This window comes from Salmo trutta, chromosome 26 (genome assembly GCF_901001165.1).
Source record: "Salmo trutta chromosome 26, fSalTru1.1, whole genome shotgun sequence".
NCBI classification, from domain to species: domain Eukaryota; kingdom Metazoa; phylum Chordata; class Actinopteri; order Salmoniformes; family Salmonidae; genus Salmo; species Salmo trutta.
This window is the reverse complement of record NC_042982.1, coordinates 20,563,194-20,587,637: the sequence shown is the minus strand read 5'-3', so window position 1 is coordinate 20,587,637 and position 24,444 is coordinate 20,563,194. Positions and strand designations below refer to the sequence as shown.

General features: G+C 42.9%; 2 protein-coding genes and 3 non-coding genes across 5 annotated transcripts; 1 reads left to right on the top strand and 4 right to left on the bottom strand.

The window, feature by feature from the left end:
- Window positions 1-55: 55 nt before the first annotated feature.
- LOC115163369 (phosphorylase b kinase gamma catalytic chain, skeletal muscle/heart isoform) lies at window positions 56-13,416 on the top strand. The gene is made up of 10 exons (XM_029715197.1): window positions 56-234; window positions 2,904-3,046; window positions 6,092-6,270; window positions 6,867-6,921; window positions 7,158-7,223; window positions 7,495-7,658; window positions 8,394-8,484; window positions 9,476-9,629; window positions 10,110-10,235; window positions 12,012-13,416. Exons 2-10 carry the CDS (start codon window positions 2,964-2,966, stop codon window positions 12,276-12,278), a joined length of 1,185 nt encoding a protein of 394 aa, XP_029571057.1. The 5' UTR covers window positions 56-234; window positions 2,904-2,963; the 3' UTR covers window positions 12,279-13,416.
- On the bottom strand, window positions 13,367-23,536 carry LOC115163368 (T-complex protein 1 subunit zeta). The gene is made up of 14 exons (XM_029715196.1): window positions 23,299-23,536; window positions 22,730-22,793; window positions 22,341-22,475; window positions 21,940-22,113; window positions 17,261-17,364; window positions 17,053-17,163; window positions 16,299-16,458; window positions 15,880-15,962; window positions 15,496-15,592; window positions 15,071-15,218; window positions 14,384-14,517; window positions 14,111-14,213; window positions 13,929-14,001; window positions 13,367-13,831 (listed from the first exon to the last, which is right to left on the bottom strand). Exons 1-14 carry the CDS (start codon window positions 23,433-23,435, stop codon window positions 13,759-13,761), a joined length of 1,596 nt encoding a protein of 531 aa, XP_029571056.1. The 5' UTR covers window positions 23,436-23,536; the 3' UTR covers window positions 13,367-13,758.
- LOC115164003 (small nucleolar RNA SNORA15) lies at window positions 14,780-14,916 on the bottom strand. The gene has a single exon (XR_003869862.1). It is a non-coding gene; the product is annotated as a small nucleolar RNA SNORA15 (small nucleolar RNA).
- Window positions 15,668-15,805, bottom strand: LOC115164002 (small nucleolar RNA SNORA15). Its single transcript, XR_003869861.1, has one exon. It is a non-coding gene; the product is annotated as a small nucleolar RNA SNORA15 (small nucleolar RNA).
- Window positions 16,032-16,170, bottom strand: LOC115164004 (small nucleolar RNA SNORA22). The gene has a single exon (XR_003869863.1). It is a non-coding gene; the product is annotated as a small nucleolar RNA SNORA22 (small nucleolar RNA).
- Window positions 23,537-24,444: the final 908 nt, after the last annotated feature.

The window sequence follows — 24,444 nt, the reverse complement described above, 5'->3', positions numbered from 1 at the left end:
AAGATATGTGTACACGCGTAAAGGTCCTGTGCTCTTCAACTAGCACGGATTTATTTTGGGCATCTGACATTAGCATTCGCCCTTTTCCTATCCTAGCACAGTCCACCATGAAGACTTACCAACTGTGTTGATATCGTTAGTGAGCCAGTTGCTCGTTTGTTACTTATTTTTATGAAGTGTTTGAATTATGATGGATTTAACTGCATTGTAAGGACTAAACACGCATTGATTACGGTGAGTGTTGATCGTGGGAATTTCGTGTTTGTTCAACTTGACAAGACCGCGATTTAAAAGGTCAAATAGTGATGAGTGAAATGTACGACAGCAGTTGATGGCTGATTTATAAGATTTGTTTCCAAAATGGCTTGCGATTCAATCGGTTAATTTGTAACAATACTGGAAATAGTGTAACAGGATGATGATGCTCGACCCACTCAGAACAATAGTGTATCTTGTGGATTCCACAAAATTCAATGCTCGCATGCATTATGATAGATTAATTATATCTAGGAATGGTTCCATTTATTATTAGTCCATAAAATATTTCTGGAATACTTTTATCAAAAATGTAATCATTATATAATGTCGCGTTCATTCACGTGCCAGTCGGAACTAGGAAACTCAGAAATGTCCGACTTGCTAACTGGTTGAAGCCGCACATGTATAACTACAACCAGTTAGTAAGTTGCACATTGTCGAGTATCCTAGTTCCGATTAGTACCTGAACGCAGCATAATGCGTAGGCTAAATCAATATTGTTTTTAAAAATATATATTTTCATGGGTTTATGAATAACCTAGTGTAATGAGAAATAGCCTAGCTATATCTATTATATTCTGTCACACGTTCTTTCCCTCTGATCATGGCCACCTACGGAGGGGGCCGGGGGCGGAGCTTCGAAATGTCATTATATAGCTCGTATTTAAACCAGTTCAACATGGCATTTGCGTCTCTATCCCGGGTCGACCTGTTCTATTTACACATACAGTTGAAGTTGGAAGTTTACATACACCTTAGCCAAATTCATTTAAACTCAAGTTTCTCACAATTCCTGAATTTAATCCCAGTAAAATGTCCCTGTCAGTTAGGATCACCACTTTAATTTAAGAATGTGAAATGTCAGAATAATGGTAGAGAGAATTATTTATTTCAGCTTTTATTTCTTTCATCACATTCCCAGTGGGTCAGAAGTTTACATACACTCAATTAGTATTTGGTAGCATTGCCTTTAAATTGTTTCACCTGGGTCAAACGTTTTGGGTAGCCTTCCACAAGCTTCCCACAATAACTTGGGCGAATTTTGGCCCATTCCTCCTGACAGAGCTGGTGTAACTGAGTCAGGTTTGTAGGCCTCCTTGCTCACACACGCTTTTTCAGTTCTGCTCACAAATTTTCTATAGGATTGAGGTCAGGGCGTTGTGATGGCCACTCCAATACCTTGACTTTGTTGTCCTTAAGCCATTTTGCCACAACTTTGGAAGTATTCTTGGGGTCATTGTCCATTTGGAAGACCCATTTGCGACCAAGCTTTAACTTCCTGACTGATGCCTTGAGATGTTGCTTCAATATATCCACATCATTTTCCTTCTCATGATGCCATCTATTTTGTGAAGTGCACCAGTCCCTCCGGCAGCAAAACACCCCCACAACATGATGCTGCCACCCCTGTGCTTCACGGTTGAGATGGTATTCTTCGGCTTGCAAACCTCCCCCTATTTCCTCCAAACATAACGATGGTCATTATGGCCAAACAGTTCTATTTTTGTTTTATCAGGCCAGAGGACATTTCTCCAAAAAGTACAATCTTTGTCCCCATGTGCAGTTGCAAACCGTAGTCTGGATTTTTATGGCGGTTTTGGAGCGGTGGCTTCTTACTTGCTGAGCGGCCTTTCAGGTTATGTCGATATAGGACTCGTTTTACTGTGGATATAGATATTTTTGTACCTGTTTCCTCCAGCATCTTCACAAGGTCCTTTGCTGTTGTTCTGGGATTGATTTGCACTTTTCGTACCAAAGTACGTTCATCTCTAGGAGATAGAACGCGTCTCCTTCCTGAGCGGTATGACAGCTGCGCGGTCCCATAGTGATTATACTTGCATACTATTGTTTGTATAGATGAACGTGGTATCTTCAGGCGTTTGGAAATTGCTCCCAAGTATGAACCAGACTTGTGGAGGTCTACAATTTATTTTCTGAGGTCTTGGCTGATTTCTCTTGATTTTCCCATGATGTCAAGCAAGGAGGCACTGAGTTTGAAGGTTGGCCTTGAAATACATCCACAGGTACACCTCCAATTGACTCAAATGATGTCAGTTAGCCTATCAGAAGCTTCTAAAGCCATGACATCAATTTATGGAATTTTCCAAGCTGTTTAAATGCACAGTCAACTTAGTGTATGTAAACTTCTGACCCACTGGAATTGTGATACATTGAATTAATTATAAGTGAAATAATCTGTCTGTAAACATTTGTTGGAAAAATTACTTGTGTCATGCACAAAGTAGATGTCCTAACCGTCTTGCCAAAACTATAGTTTGTTAGCAAGAAATTTGTGGAGTGGTTGAAAAATGAGTTTTAATGACTCCAACCTCAGTGTATGTAAACTTCCGACTTCAACTGTACATACATACACAACCATTGTCAAACAATTGCGCTACTGTCACCAAACACCTTTATCAATTGTCTCCTATGTGCTTGCCTATATTGCTGTTAGGAGTTTAGAATGGAATTATTTTTTGGGGGAATTACATTTTTACTTTAAATTTCATACCTTTCACTGTGTTAGTAAAATCGAACTTAATACATTTTTTGTTAAAAGGGCAATCAACTTCACAAATACAGCTCAGTTTAATGAGGAAGTGAGTTTGCCCTGAATATGGCCTGCTGTGTTTTCTTGTTCCCAGCTTGTTGTCAGCAGCAGCAGTACAATAGTCTAGTTTCCTTGGATAACCAGTCACGCCAACATGACCAAAGAGGACGAGATCCCGGATTGGGTGGGAGCTCAGGAGTTCTATGGCAAATATGACCCCAAGGAGATCCTGGGAAGGTATGGTATCATTTGTATGTCATATGGGATTGTTTACATGTACATGAGGTAAAAAGAACATGAAGGTATTTTCTATTAATTCACTGCATAGAAATAGCCTGGCCCCAGGTCTGTTTGTGCTGTACACCTGTAACAAACTCGCATGTCAACTCAACAATGTTTGGCAATGCATCGCAATGACCATATGAGTTGGCTATACAGCCCAAAATGATCTGGGACCAGACGAGAACAGAAATAATAATAAACAGAAACTCTAAACACACATCATCCACCCCTCAGTCTAGACTGCTTATGGAAGGGAGTTGGGGTTCTGGGAACTCACTATTAAACCCTGTCATCAGGGACATCCTTTGTGTCGTATCACTGTGTGTTGTTTGTTAATCAAGAGAGGTATGCCATTACGTAACTAAACTATGCATTGTTGAGCCGGGCGGCATTCATTTGAGCGTGTTTTAGGACAAAGGTTTTGGCACTGAACAGTACTAGTGATTGGTCAGCTAGTAGAGTCATTATGTCATCCCACTCGGATTCAGACAGGGGGTCACTTGTGTGATTAAGAAATTGCGTTATTTTCAAATCCAATTTTATATGTCACAAGCGCCGAATACAACAGGTGAAGACCTTACCGTGAAATGCTTACTTACAAGCCCTTAACCAATAATACAGTTTAAAAAATAGTTAAGAAAATATTTACTAAATAAACTAAAGTAAAAAATAAAATAAAATGTAACACAATAAAATAACAATACAGAGGCTATATACAGGGGGTACCAGTACCGAGTCAATGTGCGGGGTAGTACAGGTTAGTCAAGGTCATTTGTTAATGTAGGCAGGGGTAAAGGTACTATGCATAGATGATAAATAGCGAGTTGCAGCTGTGTAAAATCAAGGGGGGGAAACAATGTAAATAGTCCAGGTGGCCATTTGATTAATTGTTCAACAGTCTTATAGCTTGGGGTTAGAAGCTGTTAAGGAGCCTTTTGGACCTAGACTTGGCGCTTCGGTATCGCTTGCCGTGCAGTAGCAGAGAGAACAGTCTATGACTTGGGTGACTGGATTCTTTGACAATTTTTTGGGCCTTCCTCTGACACCGCCTAGTATATAGGTCCTGTATGGCAGGATGCTTGGCCCCAGTGATGTACTGGGCCGTACGCACTACCCTCTGTAGAGCCTCACGGTCGGATGCAGAGCAGTTGCCATACCAGGCGGTGATGCAACCAGTCAGGATGCTCTCGATGGTGCAGCTGTAGAACCTTTTGAGGATCTGGGGACCCATGCCAAATCAGTCTCCTGAGGGGTAAAATGTTAGGGGCGGTAGTCATTTAGGCAGGTTACCTTAATGTTCTTGGGCACAGGCACTATGGTGGTCTGCTTGAAACATGTAGGTATTACAGACTCGTCAGGGAAAGGTTGAACATGTCAGTGAAGACACTTGCCAGTTGGTCCACGCATGCTGAGTACACGTCCTGGTAATCCGTCTGACCCTGCGGCCTTGTGAATGTTGACCTGTTAAAGGTCTTGCTCACATCGGCTACGGAGAGCATGATCACACAGTCGTCTGGAACAGCTGGTGCTCTCATGCATGCTTCAGTGTTGCTTGCCTTGAAGCAAGCATAAAAGGCATTTAGCTCGTCTGGTAGGCTGGCGTCACTGTGCAGCACGCGGCTGGGTTTCCCTTTGTAGTCCGTAATAGTTTGCAAGCCCTGCCACATCTGACAAGCGCCAGAGCTGATTGTAGTAGTATTCAATCTTAGTCCTGTATTTACGCTTTGCCTGTTTATTTTAGTTTTTTTGCCATTGTTTCTCACAAGTATCACAAAACGTTAACAAAGACAGGACAGATCAAAGACAAGATAATTCATCATTGTTTTTTGTACATAAAAAACACATTTAGTATGTGGGCCACATGAGAATAAAACCCACCACAACCCTGTTGTTGCCAGCATCATACTCCAACTAACAGAGCCATTCTACCCTTGTCAGCACAAGTTAGCCATTTACCTTAAAGAAAACCTTGATAAAGCTTTACCACTGTTCTTATTGAGCTGGTCGGCTCTGTGACATGTCACATAAACAACAGTATAGTATGGCATAACACACACATCACCTGTATTATTGTATCAGTTTCCTGCACATGTAGAGAACGACAACATGCTTTTAGAGAGAACACCTGTATTTCAATATACTGAGGGGTATGTACTTGCTTTTGTGGCCTAATGCAGCTTAATGTCATTATACAGAGTGTAGGCCTACTTGCAAAGTGCAGAAGGTTCTCAAAAAGAAAATGGTAAGGATGGACATGTTTTTGAGACTGCCTTAATATATAAAGCTGTGCTTCAGATATTTCAAATATTTTATCTGATAGGGATAGACAATCAGTCTCAGCCTTGTGAGATTTTAGCTCTAGTATATGTTCTGCATTAGATACACATTGTGTCCTGTATTGGTTTATTTAGAGTTGTATTACATCCTATATAATCTCTCGTGGACAGATGCACGTAACATAAATGGTAGTAGCATCTGTCGACAGACTGTGGAACGCGACGACCAACAAGGAACTTTGTTCTGGCACGCAGAGTTTTCTGTCACTACTAATCGTTTGAACAAATCACGATTTAGCTTCTTTTGAATTTCGGTAGGGGAGGGGACATTTTGCCCATAGATTTGCACGAAACTAGCTAAATTTCCATTTAGAGAGATTGAGATTTCGCTAGTCCCGTTGGTACATTTTCTAACACGTCTCCCTTGTAATTATAGTACATCTATGCTCCCCATAGAATTTAATCTTAAATATTTGAAGCAATTCCACAAGATGTTAGTTCTGGGTGTCAGAGATTACATCCTATAGAGTGATGATCAGAGGGTTGTGGATTCAAATCCCTGGTGGGGGCACATTGCCGTTGTTTCTTTGCTATGGAACAAATCTAACTAAATAAGTTCCACTTGAGTATTCAGCTGTACAAATAAAATAAAAACTTGAAATGTGTGTGATGTAATTTACTACCTTTAGATATGACGCTGTTTGTTTTTCCTGTCCTTGTTCAGGGGGGTGAGTAGCGTGGTGCGACGTTGTATTCATAAACAAACCCAACAGGACTATGCGGTCAAAATCATTGACGTCACTCCTTCTGACAAGATCTCGGCTGCAGAGATCGAGGAGATCAAAGAGGCCACAGTGAAGGAGATTGATATTCTCAAGAAAGTCTATGGAATGGACAACATCAGTAAGCAAAATAACACCACAATGCGTACATTATTGACACTTTAATGGAACTTCATGTATATAACAACAAAACTACCTGGAAAAAACTTGAGGAAGAAACTCACACATCCATCTAGCCTATTCCTGGAGTAGGTTTAATCTGGATTTGGAAAATGGGCCCTATAAAAACATTATTCACCCATCTGGTCTAATATGGAGTGTGGAGCACATTGACATGGATCTCTTAAGTTATTTTACAATAGCTTTGTTCAAAGGTTATGTCTATGCATCCTAGAGGGTTGGACAACTTTAGCATTTGCTCTCCTCTACTGCTTCATAACCATGACTGCGCATCACTTGTTTAGCTAGAAAAGGTAAAATTGATCATATAACATCTGTGTAACTCTATGGCTGTGTTTACACAGGCAGCCAAATTCTGATATTTATTCCCCCACTAATTGGTCTTTTGATCAATCACATCAGATCTTTTCACAGCAGATATTTTCAGAGCTGATCTGATTGGTCAAAAGACCAATTTGTGAAACAAATATCAGAATTGGGCTATCTGTTCTACTGGTTGTAGACATGCATCATAACAGGCCTATTATCTCTCCACAGTCCAGCTGAAGGATTGCTATGAGTCCAAAGCCTTCTTCTTCCTGGTGTTTGACCTGTAAGTATCCAGACAGACTCTGCAGCATACAATCACGTAATCTGTCAATTTCCTAACAAGGAATCTTATAAATATTTATACAACATTTAAAAAACACTTTCCAATCAAGATACAAGGAAGAGTGACATTTTTAGTGCACCAATGATTTTTTTCAGTGATTATACAGAGTACATTTGACTCAACACTTTCTGGCCCTCAGGATGTATGCATACCAATATCATTTGTCTCTCTCCCAGGATGAAGAGAGGAGAGCTGTTTGACTACCTCACAGAAAAAGTAACTCTGAGTGAGAAGGAGACCAGGTCAGAAACTCTACCTCACACACATTCATTCACTATCTTATTGTCGTACATCTGGGTTCGGTCCCCTCAAAAATGTATATCTGGACAAGACTGTTTGGGGTTGAGGGGTTCATTAGACATTTGAGGGACATTGAGAGATTTGCTGTGTGAGAGCTTTAGAATTTGAGTGATTTGAGGCTAGTTAGTTTGGCCCTAATGGGAAGAGTCTTGCATGTTTAGGGAGTGTGAGAGATATAGATCAGAAGGACAACATTTCCCTATTTTCCTGTAGGAAGATCATGCGTGCCCTGCTAGAGGTGGTTAAATTCCTCCACGACCAGAACATCATCCACAGAGACCTCAAGCCTGAGAATATCCTGCTGGATGACAACATGGACATCAAGCTCACTGACTTCGGCTTCTCCCTGCAGATTGAGCCCGGACAGACACTCAACGGTTAGTTAGTAGTTTCTATCAACAGATGTGGGGTCTACGACTGGCAAAGAAAATCTAGTTAATTACTGTCCCACTCAATCTCATTTTGACTGAATTAGCAGTGAAATCATTGTAGAAAGTCGTCAGAATACCCCATGTCCACAATTGCATACCACATAGAATTAAGCATTATAGCGGAAGGTAATGAGGGCTACATACTGGCTGCTCAGTCAGTGGAAGGAAGCCTCATGTTTTGAACGCTGTGGCGCTAAGTTAGAACACTAGCTGTCAGTGCTATGTAGAGGAACCCTTTCTAGCTAGTCAACGCCCCTAAATCCTCGTCCACAACCCACTCCCCTTCTGTCCTGTCCCTGTCGTTAGCTCAAGCAAAGGTTAAGATGCAACAGGACACTTGCTGAGCTATTTGCTGTTCCCAAATCATTAGGAGCATGTGTTGACCTTTCAAAAGGCGACACTGTGACTTCTCAGCATGCACAGAACTTCAGACTAGGAACTGCAGTCAGTTTTTTTGTGATAAAATACAATCCACACTTATACGTTTGTCAACAAATACTATATAGGTTCAGGTTGAATGATAAACATGCAAAGAACAGTCAATTACTGTAGTAGACTATGATGTGTTTCCTGTATCAGCTTTAGACTTTCATATACATTTATTGTATTCATAATTATGAGAATATTAATTATTACTAATATTCACCTAGCAATGCCCCCTCTATCTGTTTTCTACGCCAGAGGTGTGTGGGACCCCTGGCTATCTGGCTCCTGAGATCATTGAGTGCTCCATGGACCCCAACCACAGGGGATACGGGACTGCAGTCGACATGTGAGTAATCCGATTACACACAACTACCCATTCACCTTTCCATCTACCCGCTGGATACCAGATCTTGGATAAATAATGTACATAAAACTTCTCTGTCCTCCCACTGCTCCAGCACTTAATTTATTTTAATACAAATTATATATAATGGAAATATTATCGCTAATCACCATTTAAGTGCAACATTTATTTCTAAAAGTATCCATTTAGTTAAGCTTGTTCCATAGTATTTATTTAGTTTAATATTACTTGGTACCTAGTTTTTACATGGTACCTAACAGCTAACTGCCAAAATAAAGGAAACACCAACATAAAGTGTCTTAATAGGGTGTTGTGCCGCCAAAACAGCTTCAATGCACCTTCGCATAGATTCTACAAGTGTCTGGAACTCTATTGGAGGGATGCGACACCATTCTTCCATGAGAAATGCCATCATTTTGTGTTTTTTTGATGGTGGTGTAAAACGTTGTCTCACGGCTATGGCATATGGTTACCTCGTTTTCATGCAAATCAAACCATTCAGTGACCACTCCTGCCCTGTGGATGGGGGCATTGTCATGGTATTTATTTATTTGACCTTTATTTAACTAGGCAAGTCACTTAAGAACAAATTCTTATTTTTAATGACGGCCTAGGAACCATGGGTTAACTGCCTTGTTCATGGGCAGAACGACAGATTTTTACTTTGTCTGCTCGGGGATTCGATCTTGCAACCTTTCGGTTACTAGTCCAACGATCTAACCACTAGGCTACCTGCCACCAAAATAAAGGCCTGCCCAGCCTTTTTATACATGACCCTAAGCATGATGGGATGTTAATTGCTTAATTAACTCATAAACCACACCTGTGTGGAAGCATCTTCTGTCAATATAATTTGTATTCCTCATTTACGCATGTTTCCACTATTTTGGCAGTTACCTGTATATTATATGGTGAAATAAAGTCCTAGAAAAAGTATCACTATAATCCTGATGATGATTTATCGTGATTTCAGATGGAGTTCAGGGGTGATCTTGTACACCCTGCTGGCTGGATCCCCTCCCTTCTGGCACAGAAAACAGATGATGATGCTTCGTATGATCCTAGCTGGGAACTACGACTTATCCTCTCCTGAATGGGACGACCGGTCCGACACTATCAAAGACCTAGTGGGTTTGGAATGATTAACACTGTAGCTTCAAAACATGGTTAAAACTATACTTCTGATCTCAATGATAGTCAGCTGCATCCATAGCTCTGTCAATGAATCCACTTTATTGGTCCATTTGCACGGATACTGTTTATTTTTTGCTGTCACAGTACCCAATTTGACACACATCACAGGCTGGGAGCAGTGCCCCTGGGGCACAAGGGGTAGTGCCTTGCTAATGGCAGAACAGTGGTAGGTTGTATACGGGATATTGAATAAGGCTCACTCCCTGCAGATTTCCTCATTGGCAGCTCGGGGGTTCCAACCCTCCGTTTACCGGCCCACCCCTCTAACCTCAAGGCTACCTCCTCCCGCTAATTTGAGAGTGCCTACATTTCTCCAGCCGCATCCTTCAGCTTTTTGTCAGAATGGCCACTTTTTTTGAGGGAGGAATCCTTGATTGCCCCTTAAATGTTGCCTCATGTCTCCCTGTTTTCAGATCTCCAGGATGTTGATGGTAAACCCAGATCAGCGTTATACAGCCCAAGACTGCCTGAACCACCCCTTCTTCCAGCAGTATGTGGTGGCTGAAGTACGACACTTCACCCCCAAGAGGAGGTTCAAGGTAAGAGCAGCAACACTATACAAAGATTCCCATGTGATGTGGAATCAACACCACGGTTGGGGATTTATGTTTGAGTTCAGAAATCCTCATGGAAAATGAGTTTTCTAAATGTCAATATCGGAACTGACTGGGATCGATGGCATATGACACCGTAATAGCAGTCATAGGCCAAATAAATCCTAACATGCAGTCTGATGTACAGTCGTGGCCAAAAGTTTTGAAAATGAAAATGTATGTGTCAAAGTCTGCTGCCTCAGTTTGTATGATAGAAATTTGCATATGCTCCAGAATGTTATGAAGAGTGATCAGATGAATTGCAAAGTCCCTCTTTGCCATGCAAATGAACTGAATCCCCAAAAAACATTTCCACTGCATTTCAACCCTGCCACAAAAGGACCAGCTGACGTCATGTCAGTGATTGTCTCGTTAACACAGTTGTGAGTGTTGATGAGGACAAGGCTAGAGATCACTCTGTCATGCTGATTGAGTTCGAATAACAGACTGGAAACTTCAAAAGGAGGGTGGTGCTTGGAATCATTGTTCTTCCTCTGTCAAACATGGTTACCTGCAAGGAAACACGTGCCGTCATCATTGCTTTGTACAGAAAGGGCTTCACGGGCAAGGATATTGCTGCCAGTAAGATTGCACCTAAATCAAACGTTTATCCGATCATCAAGAACTTCAAGGAGAGCGGATCAATTGTTGTGAAGAAGGCTTCAGGGCGCCCAAGAAAGTCCAGCAAGCGCCAGGACTGTCTCCTAAAGTTGATTCAGCTGCGGGATCGGAGCACCACCAGTACAGAGCTTGCTCAGGAATGGCAGCAGGCAGGTGTGAGTGCATCTGCACGCACAGTGAGGCGAAGACTTTGAGGATGGCCTGGTGTCAAGAAGGGCAGCAAAGAAGCCACTTCTCTCCAGGAAAAACATCAAGGACAGACTGATATTCTGCAAAGGATAAAGGGATTGGACTGCTGAGGACTGGGGCTAAGTCATTTTCTCTGATGAATCCCCTTTCTGATTGTTTGGGGCATCCGGAAAAAAGCTTGTCCGGAGAAGATAAGGTGAGCGCTACCATTAGTTCTGTGTCATGCCAACAGTAAAGCATCCTGAGACCATTCATGTGTGGAGTTGCTTCTCAGCCAAGGGAGTGGGCTCACTCACAGTTTTGCCTAAGAACACAGCCATGAATAAAGAATGGTACCAACACATCCTCCGAGAGCAACTTCTCCCAACCATCCAGGAACAGTTTGGTGACGAACAATGCCTTTTCCAGCATGATGAAGCACCATGCCATAATGCAAAAGTGATAACTAAGTGGCTCGGGGAACAAAACATCGATATTTTGGGTCCATGGCCAGGAAACTCCCCAGACCTTAATCCCATTGAGAACTTGTGGTCAATCCTTAAGAGGCGGGTGGACAAACAAAAACCCGCCAATTCTGACAAACTCCAAGCATTGATTATGCAATAATGGGCTGCCATCAGTCAGGATGTGGCCCAGAAGTTAATTGACAGCATGCTAGGGCGGATTGCAGAGGTCTTGAAAAAGAAGGGTCAACACTGCAAATATTGACTTTGCATCAATTTCATGTAATTGTCAATAAAAGCCTTTGACACTAATGAAATGCTTGTAATTATACTTCAGTATTCCATAGTAACATATGACAAAAATATCTAAAGACACTGAGGCAGCAGACTTTGAAAATTAATGTCATTCTCAAAACATTTGGCCACGACTGTACATAGAACCAACACATTCTCACCCTCATGTCACCAGGTCGTCTGCATGACTGTGCTGGCCGTGATGCGCATCTACTGTAATTACCGCCGCGCCAAGCCTATCACCAAGGAGGTGATCAAGAGTGACCCGTACGCCATCAAGCCCATCCGCAAGCTAATCGACGCCTGTGCCTTCAAGATCTATGGCCACTGGGTCAAGAAGGGCCAGACCCAGAACAGAGCCGCCCTGTTCGAGAACACTCCCAAGGCCATCTTGCTGTCCATGGCTGCAGAGCCCGAGGACTCCTCCATGCACTCCTGGTAATGATGCTGTTTCTCAGTCCAGGTCCTAAGAGGTGGGACTCTACATAAGCTTGCCATCTGTCTCAATTCTCTATCCTTTTAAAATCTAATGGTTTTAAATGTGTGCGGAGGAGTGTACAGCTGCACACATCTGGAGAAAGGACAGAATTGGGCTGGTATGTCATTAGGCTCGGCTCAGGATTTGACGCCATCTGTCTTAATTGGGCTGATTGAAGCGTTGGTGTGACGCAATAACAAAAACAAACTTTGGGTTGGACACTTTAGAGATGTAGCATGAGATATAGCTTGTTCTTTGTATCAAAAAAGAGGCTTGGTGAAAATCCATGCTAATGGATTGCAGATATTTGTCGCTTGACTGGTATGTCTTTTAAACCAGTGGTTCTCAAACCTCTCCTCGGGGACCCCCAGCTGTTCCATGTATTTGATCTATTCCACACCTGATTCAACTCGTCACTAATCGGGCCTTTGAATAGGTGAGCTAGTTTAGAGATACAACAAAATTGTGATACGTCTGGGGGTCCCAGAGGTTTAAGAACCACTGTTTAACTATGGATTGATTTTAACAAAGACTTGGGAAATATCCTAGAAATATACCCTCCAACACCTGCACTGAGGAATATTGGTCTGTGTTTAGTACATAATGGAACAAATAGCTAGATGACATCCACAGTGAAATGTTACATCACTTCTTTTCTATGGCTTATACAGTATTGCAGGTCTCAGAAAATTCAGAGATGTAATAGTGCACACATCCAGGCTCTCTATTCTTCTCCAACATGAGTATGATGTCCAGTCTCGTATATAGATGTATTCTGAAATGTTGCTCCCTACTGAATTATTCCTAGATAGTGTTAAAGGTAATTTCAACCATATAATGAGCCTCAAATTCCATATGCATAGAGTGTTATGTAAAAGACAATTGCTATGCATGCAAAGCTTTTTAGTGCTAGTGATTCTCCCCGTCGCTCAGTATGTGCAATGAACCCGGCCTGTACTTAGACATGTGCATTTTTATTGACATACAGTGTGAGTTATACTGTACTTGGTCATGTACTGTAAACTGTTTAAGGGAGCATGAGAACACTTTAATTGTATGCTAACATTGATTAATTTTATTTATTAAATCTCAACCTGATTGATGTATGTGATTGGTGCAAAATGTATAACTTATGATTGATTATAATGAGCTGCAAACTCAAAGCCAAGCTACAGGTTTATTACATACTAAGAGTGAGGTTTATACATTCTTGGTATGATCCATAACAAAAACAAAAAAAATGAACACGTGGGATGAAAGTGTCCATCCATGTATAATACGACAGAACGGACATGTCAACAAGATAATTCTCCAATCACCACCTAGGATGAGAACCTAATACTGGTCCATTTATTCCCCTAGTTATTCTACGAGGCTGCGCTAATAACTAGTATCTGAAGTGGTAGTCATCCACAAGAGCTCATCTCGGTCATCGGTTCTGACCTTAGCCCTTCAGGGATGACATGCCTGCTCTCATGATCTCATCCACCAACAGGATGTTGCTGGCTATTACCGTGCTGTGGACAGAAAAATCAATAACAGTTTAATCCAAAGGGTCATTGAATCTTAAATCTGAAGGGTCGTACTGAATTGAGATTAAAAGGGTGTTGTTACCATGAGTGAAGGAGTTGTTTCTTAACACTGTAGTTATCCCAAACCCCAGCTTCCGAAGCGACCATTGGTTCACCTAAAGAAAAATTGGTACATTTAAAGTGATTCATATTTTTGTTTTGACATAGGAAATGGGTATGATGTGAAATAAATCCATATCCTCAGTTTGAGGTTAAATTCCATACCAGAGCTCAGGTCGACTCCAACCAGCTGACCACTCTCTTTGTACTCAGTCTGGAGTTTGACCAGGGTCTCCATTGGATCATACCCAGAGTTCTGGGCTAGTACCTGGAGAGAAAGAAACAGTCAGTCAGCAGTACTTAGCAATAGATCTAAGACTTTTCTTAACTAAAAGCTGATGTCCTTCATTGTCAGAGTTAAATAGATGTTATATCAATAGAATGCCAAAGCACAGAAGGCATTGACAAAAATAAATAACTTTAAGACTCATTACATACCTTAGGGATGATGAGGAGGGCATCAGCAAAAGCCTGCACACCCAGCTGAGCCCGGCCTTTCACTGAGGGTTTGTGCTTTATCAGAGCATCATGCACAGCCACCTCAAAGGCCCCGGCCCCTGACACCACGCAGCCTGCAAAGTCAACACTGGGATCAGACTCTGAACATCAGCTGACAAGCAATACTGAAGAGATCAGTCATTGATATGGGTAGGCACACATTGAAAAACAAAAGGATTTCTAAAAGGTATTATTATACACACAAAATTAAGTGATTTGAGGCAGAGTGGTGTTTGAAAATGTGAATGGATGCCATCTGACCAGACGTATCATTCCATTGCGAAGACTTTACAGTGGGCTGTTCCTGAAGAGTTTTAGTATGCACTTAAACTAGCTACTTGTATTCACTTCTCCAAGGAGTAGGTGAGGCACAGGTCAGCACTCACCTTTAGTAAAGAAGTAGTGAAAGGATGTTTTTGCATGGTGTCTGATTGCATCTACTACTGACAGAGTAACACAGAACTCGTCCATGCCTACAAATCTATTCCAGCATCGTTACAGAATCAGTCCCATCTTGATAAAACCAAACTCCCCCACTCAATATCTGATAGAGTTGGATTCAAATAGTTGCTGAGTTTGATTAATCCTCCCTAGTGTCAGATGAACTTCCATTGCAGCGGTACATACCGTCCTCGATAGCGTTCTTGACGGCCCTGAGCCCATCCCTGACTGCGTCTTTGATCTGGGTCAGGGTGTGTTTGTTGGGTCCCTTCACAAGCAGGGTCACTGACAGGGGGTTTCCACACTTCTCTATGAATGTGTACTTCTCCTCACCCTGTATGGGGGGAGAAACCACTACATTACATATTTAACTTCACAATAAACCACAATTACATGTTTGACTTTCATGATATCATACATTTTCATAGTATTGGAAAGAAGAGGCAAGGCAAGCTGAGAGGCCCCTTTTGTATCCTCAGTGGGGTGAATGTGGCCCGTGATTCCACCCACCCACACCAGGAGGAATTCTGTACCAAATGTTCTGGAAACTGGTACCGACCATTTGACGGTTTATCCTGGTCTAGAGGTAAAGACCCAGCATGTTAACTCACCAGTGTGTGTTCATAGACCAGACCAGCCTGGCCCAGGCATTCTGGGGTGAGGTCTTCGAAAGAGTTCATGGCGATACCTCCACAGGCCAGGGTGAGTCTGGGGGGAGACGGGGTAAAAGTGTCAGCCAGACACTCAAATATTACATTTGTCTCACACACACACACACACACACACTGTATTCACTCCTCCACTGAGTAGGTGAGGCACAGGACAGCACTCACATTTAGTAAAGTAGGAGTGAAAATATGCTTTTGCATGGTGTCTGACTGATTTTACTACTGACAAGAGTAACACAGAATTCGTCCATGCACAAGAGTACCTCTCCAAGATGCACTGTTCAAGCTTGTAAACAAAGACTGAGGCAGGCTATATAGTTTTTGTACCTTTCCATGTTCCTCCTCTTGGTCCTACGCAGAGCTACAATGCCCTCTTTGGCCAGAGCATCCAGGGAATATGGGTCAATGCCCTGTAAGGAGTAATTTAAAAATATATATTTAATGAACCCAAATGTAATTCAAATAATTTTTAATATGCTGCATGTACTGGTCTGCTGAATACATGTGGAGGAGAATGCAGCTCCTCCAATGCAGAGGTTACAGACCACACTTTACTGTAGCACAGAGTAAAATCCAAGGGAGCTACAAAGAAAGCACACAAGGGTGTTCACTGTGCTGTCAGACACTTCTGCTTAATAAGAGTATTGCCTCAGAGTCTTCAAAAAAAATTATTTGAAAGATTGATGATAGATCACATTTCCAAAATACTTTTTTCGCCAGTGAATAAATTAACTTCCTAGTCATACCTTCTGGTTGAGGACCACAAAGCCCTTGCTGTTATCAGCACAAACTGCGTTCTTGAGCTCGATGATCTTCTTCACACGCTCCTCGATGAACTTCCTCTCAGCAGCCACCAGCTTCTCCCTCTCGCCAGCACTCTTGTAGAAGAAGCCAGAGTTCACCTCACTGAAAGTAAAGGAGGGGTTTATGTGAACTGACAGCTTAGAAATCCATGCTCTTTTCACAGGAGACTCTATTGGGAAAGTATACAACATAGGCAGTCACACTACAAGCCCCTTTACTGTAGTAGTTATGTCCTATAATACTGACTTTCCAGTGACCAAAAATCATTCCTGCTTAAAAAGAGCTTTGCCGCTTTATGAAATTAACTAAACTGCAGGACTTGTATTCACTTCTCCATGGAGTAGATGAGGCACAGGTCAGCACTCACCCTTAGTAAAGAAGTAGTGAAAGGATGGTGTCTGACTGGATCTACTATTGACCGTAACACAGAATTCATCCATGCCTACACATGGGGCGGCAGGGTAGCCTAGTGGGTAAAGCGTTGGACTAGTAACCGAAAGGTCACAAGTTCAAATCCCCGAGCTGACAAGGTACAAATCTGTCATTCTGCCCGTGAACAAGGCAGTTAACCCACTGTTCCTAGGCCGTCATTGAAAATAAGAATGTTTTTAACTGACATGCCTAGTTAAATAAAGGTCAAATAAAAATTGTCCACCTAGTAAAAGCCAAAGATAGCTGCGCTAACATTATACTGACGTTTTCTCATATTCCAAAGAAGCATTGCAAGTGAGCACAAAGGCATCCTCCACCCGTTTCTTCATGTCTGGATGGCGGGCGCCGTGGTCCAACACCAGGCCTCGGATCAGCCTAGGGAGGGGGACAGAAAAGGTCACAATATTGGACACAATTCAAATGTACGCATTGTCAGTGACTGTATATGAGGGAGAGTGATATGTACACTCACTGTGTGTCGCTGTCAGTCTTATGCTTCATCTCCATGATCTCTACCATGAACAGGTCAATAGGCTCGTTGGGTCTGTGGATAGCCAGCACAGCATCCACCACAGCCTGAAAAATATACCCCAAGTAAAGGGAGTGAAGTTATTAGATGTGCTGATCCTACAATCAAATGACAAGTACAGCATTCCTTGATTAAGCTTGTCTGGTGCAATGGAGCCCATGGATGAGCCCCCCCCCCAAAAAAAGTCCCACACCAGCCAGGCTCAAGTAAATGCTCTAAGTCAGGGATAGATAACTCCAGTCCGAGGGCCTGATAGGTGTGTTAGCTGGGGCAAAAGTGTGACAGACTCCAATAGACCAACTAATCATGATATTCAGTTTAAAATGCAATTGACCTAAAAAAAAAAGCTAAACTAAAAAAATATATAAATATACTGCTCAAAAAAATAAAGGGAACACTTAAACAACACAATATAACTCCAAGTCAATCACACTTCTGTGAAATCAAACTGTCCACTTAGAAAGCAACATCGATTGACAATAAATGTCACATGCTGTTGTGCAAATGGAATAGACAACAGGTGGAAATTATAGGCAATTAGCAAGACACCCCCAATAAAGGAGTGGTTCTGCAGGTGGTGACCACAGACCACTTCTCAGTTCCTATGCTTCCTGGCTGATGTTTTGGTCACTTTTGAATGCTGGCGGTGCTTTCACTCTAGTGGTAGCATGAGACAGAGTCTACAACCCACACAAGTGGCTCAGGTAGTGCAGCTCATCCAGGATGGCACATCAATGCGAGCTGTGGCAAGAAGGTTTGCTGTGTCTGTCAGCTTAGTATCCAGAGCATGGAGGCGCTACCAGGAGACAGGCCAGTACATCAGGAGACGTGGAGGAGGCCGTAGGAGGGCAACAACCCAGCAGCAGGACCGCTACCTCTGCCTTTGTGCAAGGAGGAGCAGGGGGAGCACTGCCAGAGCCCTGCAAAATGACCTCCAGCAGGCCACAAATGTGCATGTTTCTGCTCAAACGGTCAGAAACACACTCCATGAGGGTGGTATGAGGGCCCGACGTCCACAGGTGGGGGTTGTGCTTACAGCCCAACACCGTGCAGGACGTTTGGCATTTGCCAGAGAACACCAAGATTGGCAAATTCACCACTGGCGCCCTGTGCTCTTCACAGATGAAAGCAGGTTCACGCTGAGGACATGTGACAGACATGACAGAGTCTGGAGACGCCGTGGAGAACGTTCTGCTGCCTGCAACATCCTCCAGCATGACCGGTTTGGCGGTGGGTCAGTCATGGTGTGGGGTGGCATTTCTTTGGGGGGCCGCACAGCCCTCCATGTGCTCGCCAGAGGTAGCCTGACTGCCATTAGGTACCGAGATGAGATCCTCAGACCCCTTGTGAGACCATATGCTGGTGCAGTTGGCCCTGGGTTCCTCCTAATGCAAGACAATGCTAGACCTCATGTGGCTGGAGTGTGTCAGCAGTTCCTGCAAGAGGAAGGCATTGATGCTATGGACTGGCCCGCCTGTTCCCCAGACCTGAATCCAATTGAGCACATCTGGGACATCATGTCTCGCTCCATCCACCAACGCCACGTTGCACCACAGACTGTCCAGGAGTTGGCGGATGCTTTAGTCCAGGTCTGGGAGGAGATCCCTCAGGAGACCATCTGCCACCTCATCAGGAGCATGCCCAGGCATTGTAGGGAGGTCATACAGGCACGTGGAGGCCACACACACTACTGAGCCTCATTTTGACTTGTTTTAAGGACATTACATCAAAGTTGGATCTGCCTGTAGTGTGGTTTTCCACTTGAATTTTGAGTGTGACTCCAAATCCAGACCTCCATGGGTTGATAAATTGGATTTCCATTGATAATTTGTGTGTGATTTTGTTGTCAGCACATTCAACTATGTAAAGAAAAAAGTATTTAATAAGATTATTTCATTCATTCAGATCTAGGATGTGTTATTTTAGTGTTCCCTTTATTTTTTTGAGCAGTGCATTACAAAAAAATAAAAATAAAAATTAATTGGCTGTTTGCGCTAGGGAAAAGTGTGCGACCACTCCGGCCCCGAGGACTACAGTAGCCCATCCCTGCTCTACACGACCAAAAGTATGTGGACACCTGCTTGTCGAACATTCATTCCAAAATCCTGGGCATTAATATGGAGTTGGTACCCCTTTGCCATTACAGCCTATACTCTTCTAGGAAGGCTTTCCACTAGATGTTGGACCATTGGTGCAGAGACTTCCATTCTGCCACAAGAGCATTAGTGAGGTTGGGCAATTAGGCCTGGCTCGCAGTCAGCGTTCCAATTAATCCCAAAGATGTTAGATGGGGTTGAGGTCAGGGCTATGTTCTTCCGCACCGATCTCAACAAACCATTTCTGTATGGACCTCGCTTTGTGCACTGAATTGTCATGCTGAAACAGGAAAGGGACGTTCCCAAACTGTTGCCCCAGAATCTAGAATGTCATTGTACGCTGTAGCGTTAAGATTTCCCTTCACTGGAACTAAGGGGCCCAGCCTGTACCATGAAAGCCCTAAAGCATTATTCCTCCTCCAAACTTTACAGTTGGCACTATGCATTGGAGCAGGTAGCGTTCTCCTGGCATCCACCAAACCCAGATTCGTCTGTCGGACTGCCAGATGGTGAAGCGGGATTCATCACTCCAGAGAACGTGTTTCCATTGTGCCAGAGTCCAATGGCGGCGAGCTTTACACATGCTTGGCATTGTGATCTTAGGCTTGTGTGCGGCTGCTCGGCCATGGAAACCCATTTTATGAAACTCCCGACGAACAGTTATTGTACGGACGTTGCTTCCAGAGGCAGTTTGGAACTTGGTTGAGAGTGTTGCAACCGAGGACAGACAATGATTTTACGCGCTGTGTGCTTCAGCACGCGACGGACCCATTCTGTGACCTCCCACTTCGCAGCTGAGCAGTTGTTGCTCGTAGACGTTTCCACATCACTATAACAGCACTTATAGCTGACCGGTGCAGCTCTAGCAGGGCAGAAATTACAAGCTTTTGTATATATAGTGCAAGTAAAACATTTTTTTTATTTTTTAAATGCAACATGGAAGTGTTGGTCTCACGTTTCATGAGCTGAACTAACGTCCCAGAAATTTTCCATACGCACAAAAAGCTTATTTCTCTCAAATTTTGTTCACATCCCTGTTAGTGACCATATTTCATTTGCCAAGAGAATCCATCTACCTGACAGTTGTGGCATATCAAGAAGCCGATTACACAGGTGTACCTTGTGCTCGGGACAATAAGTCCATTAAAAATGTACAGTTTTGTCACAACAAAATGCTACAGATGTCTGAAGTTGAGGGAGCATGCAATTGGCATGCAGACTGCAGGAATGTCTACCAGAGCTGTTGCCTGATAATTTAAATGTTAATTTCTCTACCATAAGCAACTTCCAACGTTGTTTTAGAGGATTTGGCAGTACATCCAACCGACCTCAACAGCAGACCATGTGTAACCACAGCAGCCCGGGACCTCCACATCCAGATTTTTTACCTGCGGGATCTTGAGACCAGCCACCCGGACAGCTGATCAAACTGTGGGTTTACCCAACCTAAGAATTTCTGCATAAACTATGAGAAACCGTCTCAGGGAAGTTCATCTGCATGCTCGTTGTCCTCACCAGGGTCTTGACCTGACTGCAGTTCAGTGTCATAATCGACTTCAGCGGGCAAATGCTCACCGTCGATGTCGACTGGCACGTTGGAGAAGTGTGCTCTTCACGGATAAATCCTGGTTTCAACTGAACCGGGCAGATGGCAGACAGCATGTATGCCGTTGTGTGGGCGAGCGGTTAGCTGATGTCAACATTGTGAACAGTGACCCATGGTGGCAGTGGGGTTGTGGTATGGGCAGGCATAAGCTACGGACAATAAACAAAATTGCATTTTATGGACGGCAATTTGAATGCAGAGACAGACAGCCCCATATACTAGCCACCACTGCGACCTGTATGCTCTCGTTGGCTGGCCCTCGCTTCATATCCGTCGCCAAACCCACTGGCTCCAGGTCATCTATAAGTCGTTGCTAGGTAAAGCCCCGCCTTATCTCAGCTCACTGGTCACCATAGCAGCATCCTACCTCATTTGCACACACTGTATATAGACTTTCTCTATTGTATTATTGACTGTACGCTTGTTTATTCCAAGTGTAACTCTGTGTTGTTGTTTGTGTCGCACTGCTTTGCTTTATCTTGGCCAGGTCGCAGTTGTAAATGAGAACTTGTTCTCAACTAGCCTACCTGGTTAAATAAAGGTAAAATAAAAAAAATAAAACAAGAGATCTGTACACAATTCCTGGAAGCTAAAAATGTTCCTGTTCTTCCATGGCCTGCATACTCACCAGACCTGTCACCCATTGAGCATGTTTGGGTTGCTCTGGATCGACATGTACAACAGCGTGTTCCAGTTCATGCCAATATCCAGCAACTTTGCATAGCCATTGAAGAGTGGGACAACATTCCAATGGCCACAATCAACAGCTTGATCAACTCTCTGTGAATGGGATGTCGCCCTGCATGAGCCAAATGGTGGTCACACCAGATAGTGACTGGTTTTCTGATCCACGCCCCTACTTTGTTTTAAAGGTATCTGAAGAACAGATGCATATCTGTATTCCCGTCACAAACACACACCTCTGTGAGGAGATCAGCCAGCTCGGCGTGGACCTTGGTCCTGAGGGAGGTGCGGGCCACGTGGATGAGGGTCTCTCTGTCCATCTCTCTGGTCACCTTCATCTCCTCGAGCACCTTCAGAGCCTTCTCCTTGGCTGCCTCAAAACCTTCTGCGATTATCCGTGGGTGGAGACCCTTTTTGGGGGCAAAGACAGAAAAAACAGGTTGGGAAAAAAACACAAGAATAGAGGGTTAACTAATGGTACTTGGATGCAGATTATGCAACCTGCTTTAGTGGCACCGATTCTACATTTATCAATTAAATCCTTTTAAGTCATCACACAACCTTGCTAAAATGAAATGCTTTATCTAGGAAACTATTTCAATTACATGTTGGGGGCTTCCTCCAAGCCCCATCTCACCTCTGACACGTAGAGGTCTGCTTGTTTCAGGAGCTCTCCAATGATGAGCACATTGGATGTTGTACCGTCACCTGTGATGTCATCCTGTGCTGTAGCCACTTTGGCAATCAAGGATGCTGTCGGATGCTGGATTTGCTGATTGAAGACAAGAATTTAGTGTCAAAGCAAGAACATAAGGCAACACATCTCACAATTAGTAAGGTTACAGATGTTAGGTGAAGATGTACTGGTCTACTGAATACATGTGGAGGAGAATGCAACTCCTCCAATGCAGAGGTTACAGACAACACTTTACTGTATCACAGAGTAAAATCCAAGGGAGCTACAAAAAAAAAAAACACCCACATGGGCGTTAACTGTACATCAAACTCATGGGATATTTGTCTTACCATTTCGTGCAACAAGACATTACCATCTTTGGTCAGCTTTATGTCACCAGCCCCTGATACAAGCCTGCAAACAAGCACACAAAATATAATTTGTTAGAGGCTCAACAAATGGATATTTAAAACATGACTAGATGCATTGTACACTAATGTCTCTAATCACGAGTATAGCTAGAAAACAATGAGACTAGTTGTATATAAACTGATAGTCAGCTTTTCAGTTATAGTATTGTCTCCAAATGATCTAGGTACATGCTGATTATCCTTTATAGCTAATACCATTGATTGGTCAAATAATCCAGTGCCCATTGTAAAACCACTCCCTGATAATTCAGGTAGCTAAATTACAGCTAGCTAACGGTAGCTACGTATTTTGGAGGTGGCTAGGAAATCCACTATCTATCAATCAAACTAACATAGTTTCTTGGAGAAACTACTGCGTACAATGAATCTGACTAAATAAACATATCTAATACCATAAATGGTCTACTGGCTGCCAGGATACCACGATGTTCGCTAAACTAGCAGCAGTAGCATGCTAACTGCTAGCAAGCATGGCCAGTTGCACTCACATTTTCATTGTTCCTTTTGGTCCCAAATTACTTTTGAGCACATCCTGAAGACCCCGAGCAGCACTGATATTTACTGCAAGAGCGGCTTGAGCACGTGCTACCTCAGCTTTCGGGTTTAATGCCTTTATAGCAGTCATGGTGTAAACATTTGCTATTCAGTTAATCCACGCTGCAGAATTTACTGTAAAGGCTAACGCTAAATTAAGAAAGGCCGGTTTCTGGAACTCTCTGGGCTTCACGTGCGGAAATTGACAATGATCCCTCCTTACTGTCGTCTTATTGGCCAGATGTTAGGCGGAAATCCAAATTACCCTGTGTGATTGGTGAAACAATAGGTAACTCAAATATAGAAAAGGCGGAGTCTACTTTTTGTTCAGGAGGTTCAATTTGGCGCAGAGCGGCACAAATTCACAGATCTTTATAAAACAAATCTGTTCAAACTCAGCTGTTTAGAAGAGGATGTGATTTACAAGTCAGATAAAAAAGTGCCCTACTCCTTTCTAGAATCTACCATCATGAGCAACCACGTTGTATGAAATTAACTATTAATATGGACATAAATAGCTAATGTATATGTAAAAATAGATGTAATTTGTCTCACTGTCAAAAAGGCAATGCAGTTGGGGGCGGAATAGCAATCTCGAGACAACTATGATGTAGTATTTTTTTTTTTAAGTTGCCGGGATGTCACGTGTCCTACTTATCTCAGTACACTAGTAACAATTTAATCATTACGAAACTTATATTAGATCAAATAAACCTCACATAAGCCACCAAATTCGACACTCTCACTGATCTCCACACAAAAACTCATTGCTTGGTGGGCGAAGCAACGAAAAAACGCCGCCTGCTGGACATTCTTTTCTGCCGAGTTGGGCATCTCACATCTTCGCCTCTGGGGTTACGTAAAAGCAGAGATATTAGAAAAAGGGGGAGATAAGAATCAAATGGGTCAATTAATGTAGGAAACGTTTAACGCCCCCACCCAGCACCCTGTCGAAGCTAATCGTCAGGGTATGAGTCGATAAACGTGCATATTTTCCTCGAAAGTATATAATGTCACGATTCCAAAGCTATACAATATTACAGATAGCAAGTTAATTATCTCACATCTTGGAATATATGTGTAATGTACTTCTTGTTGAC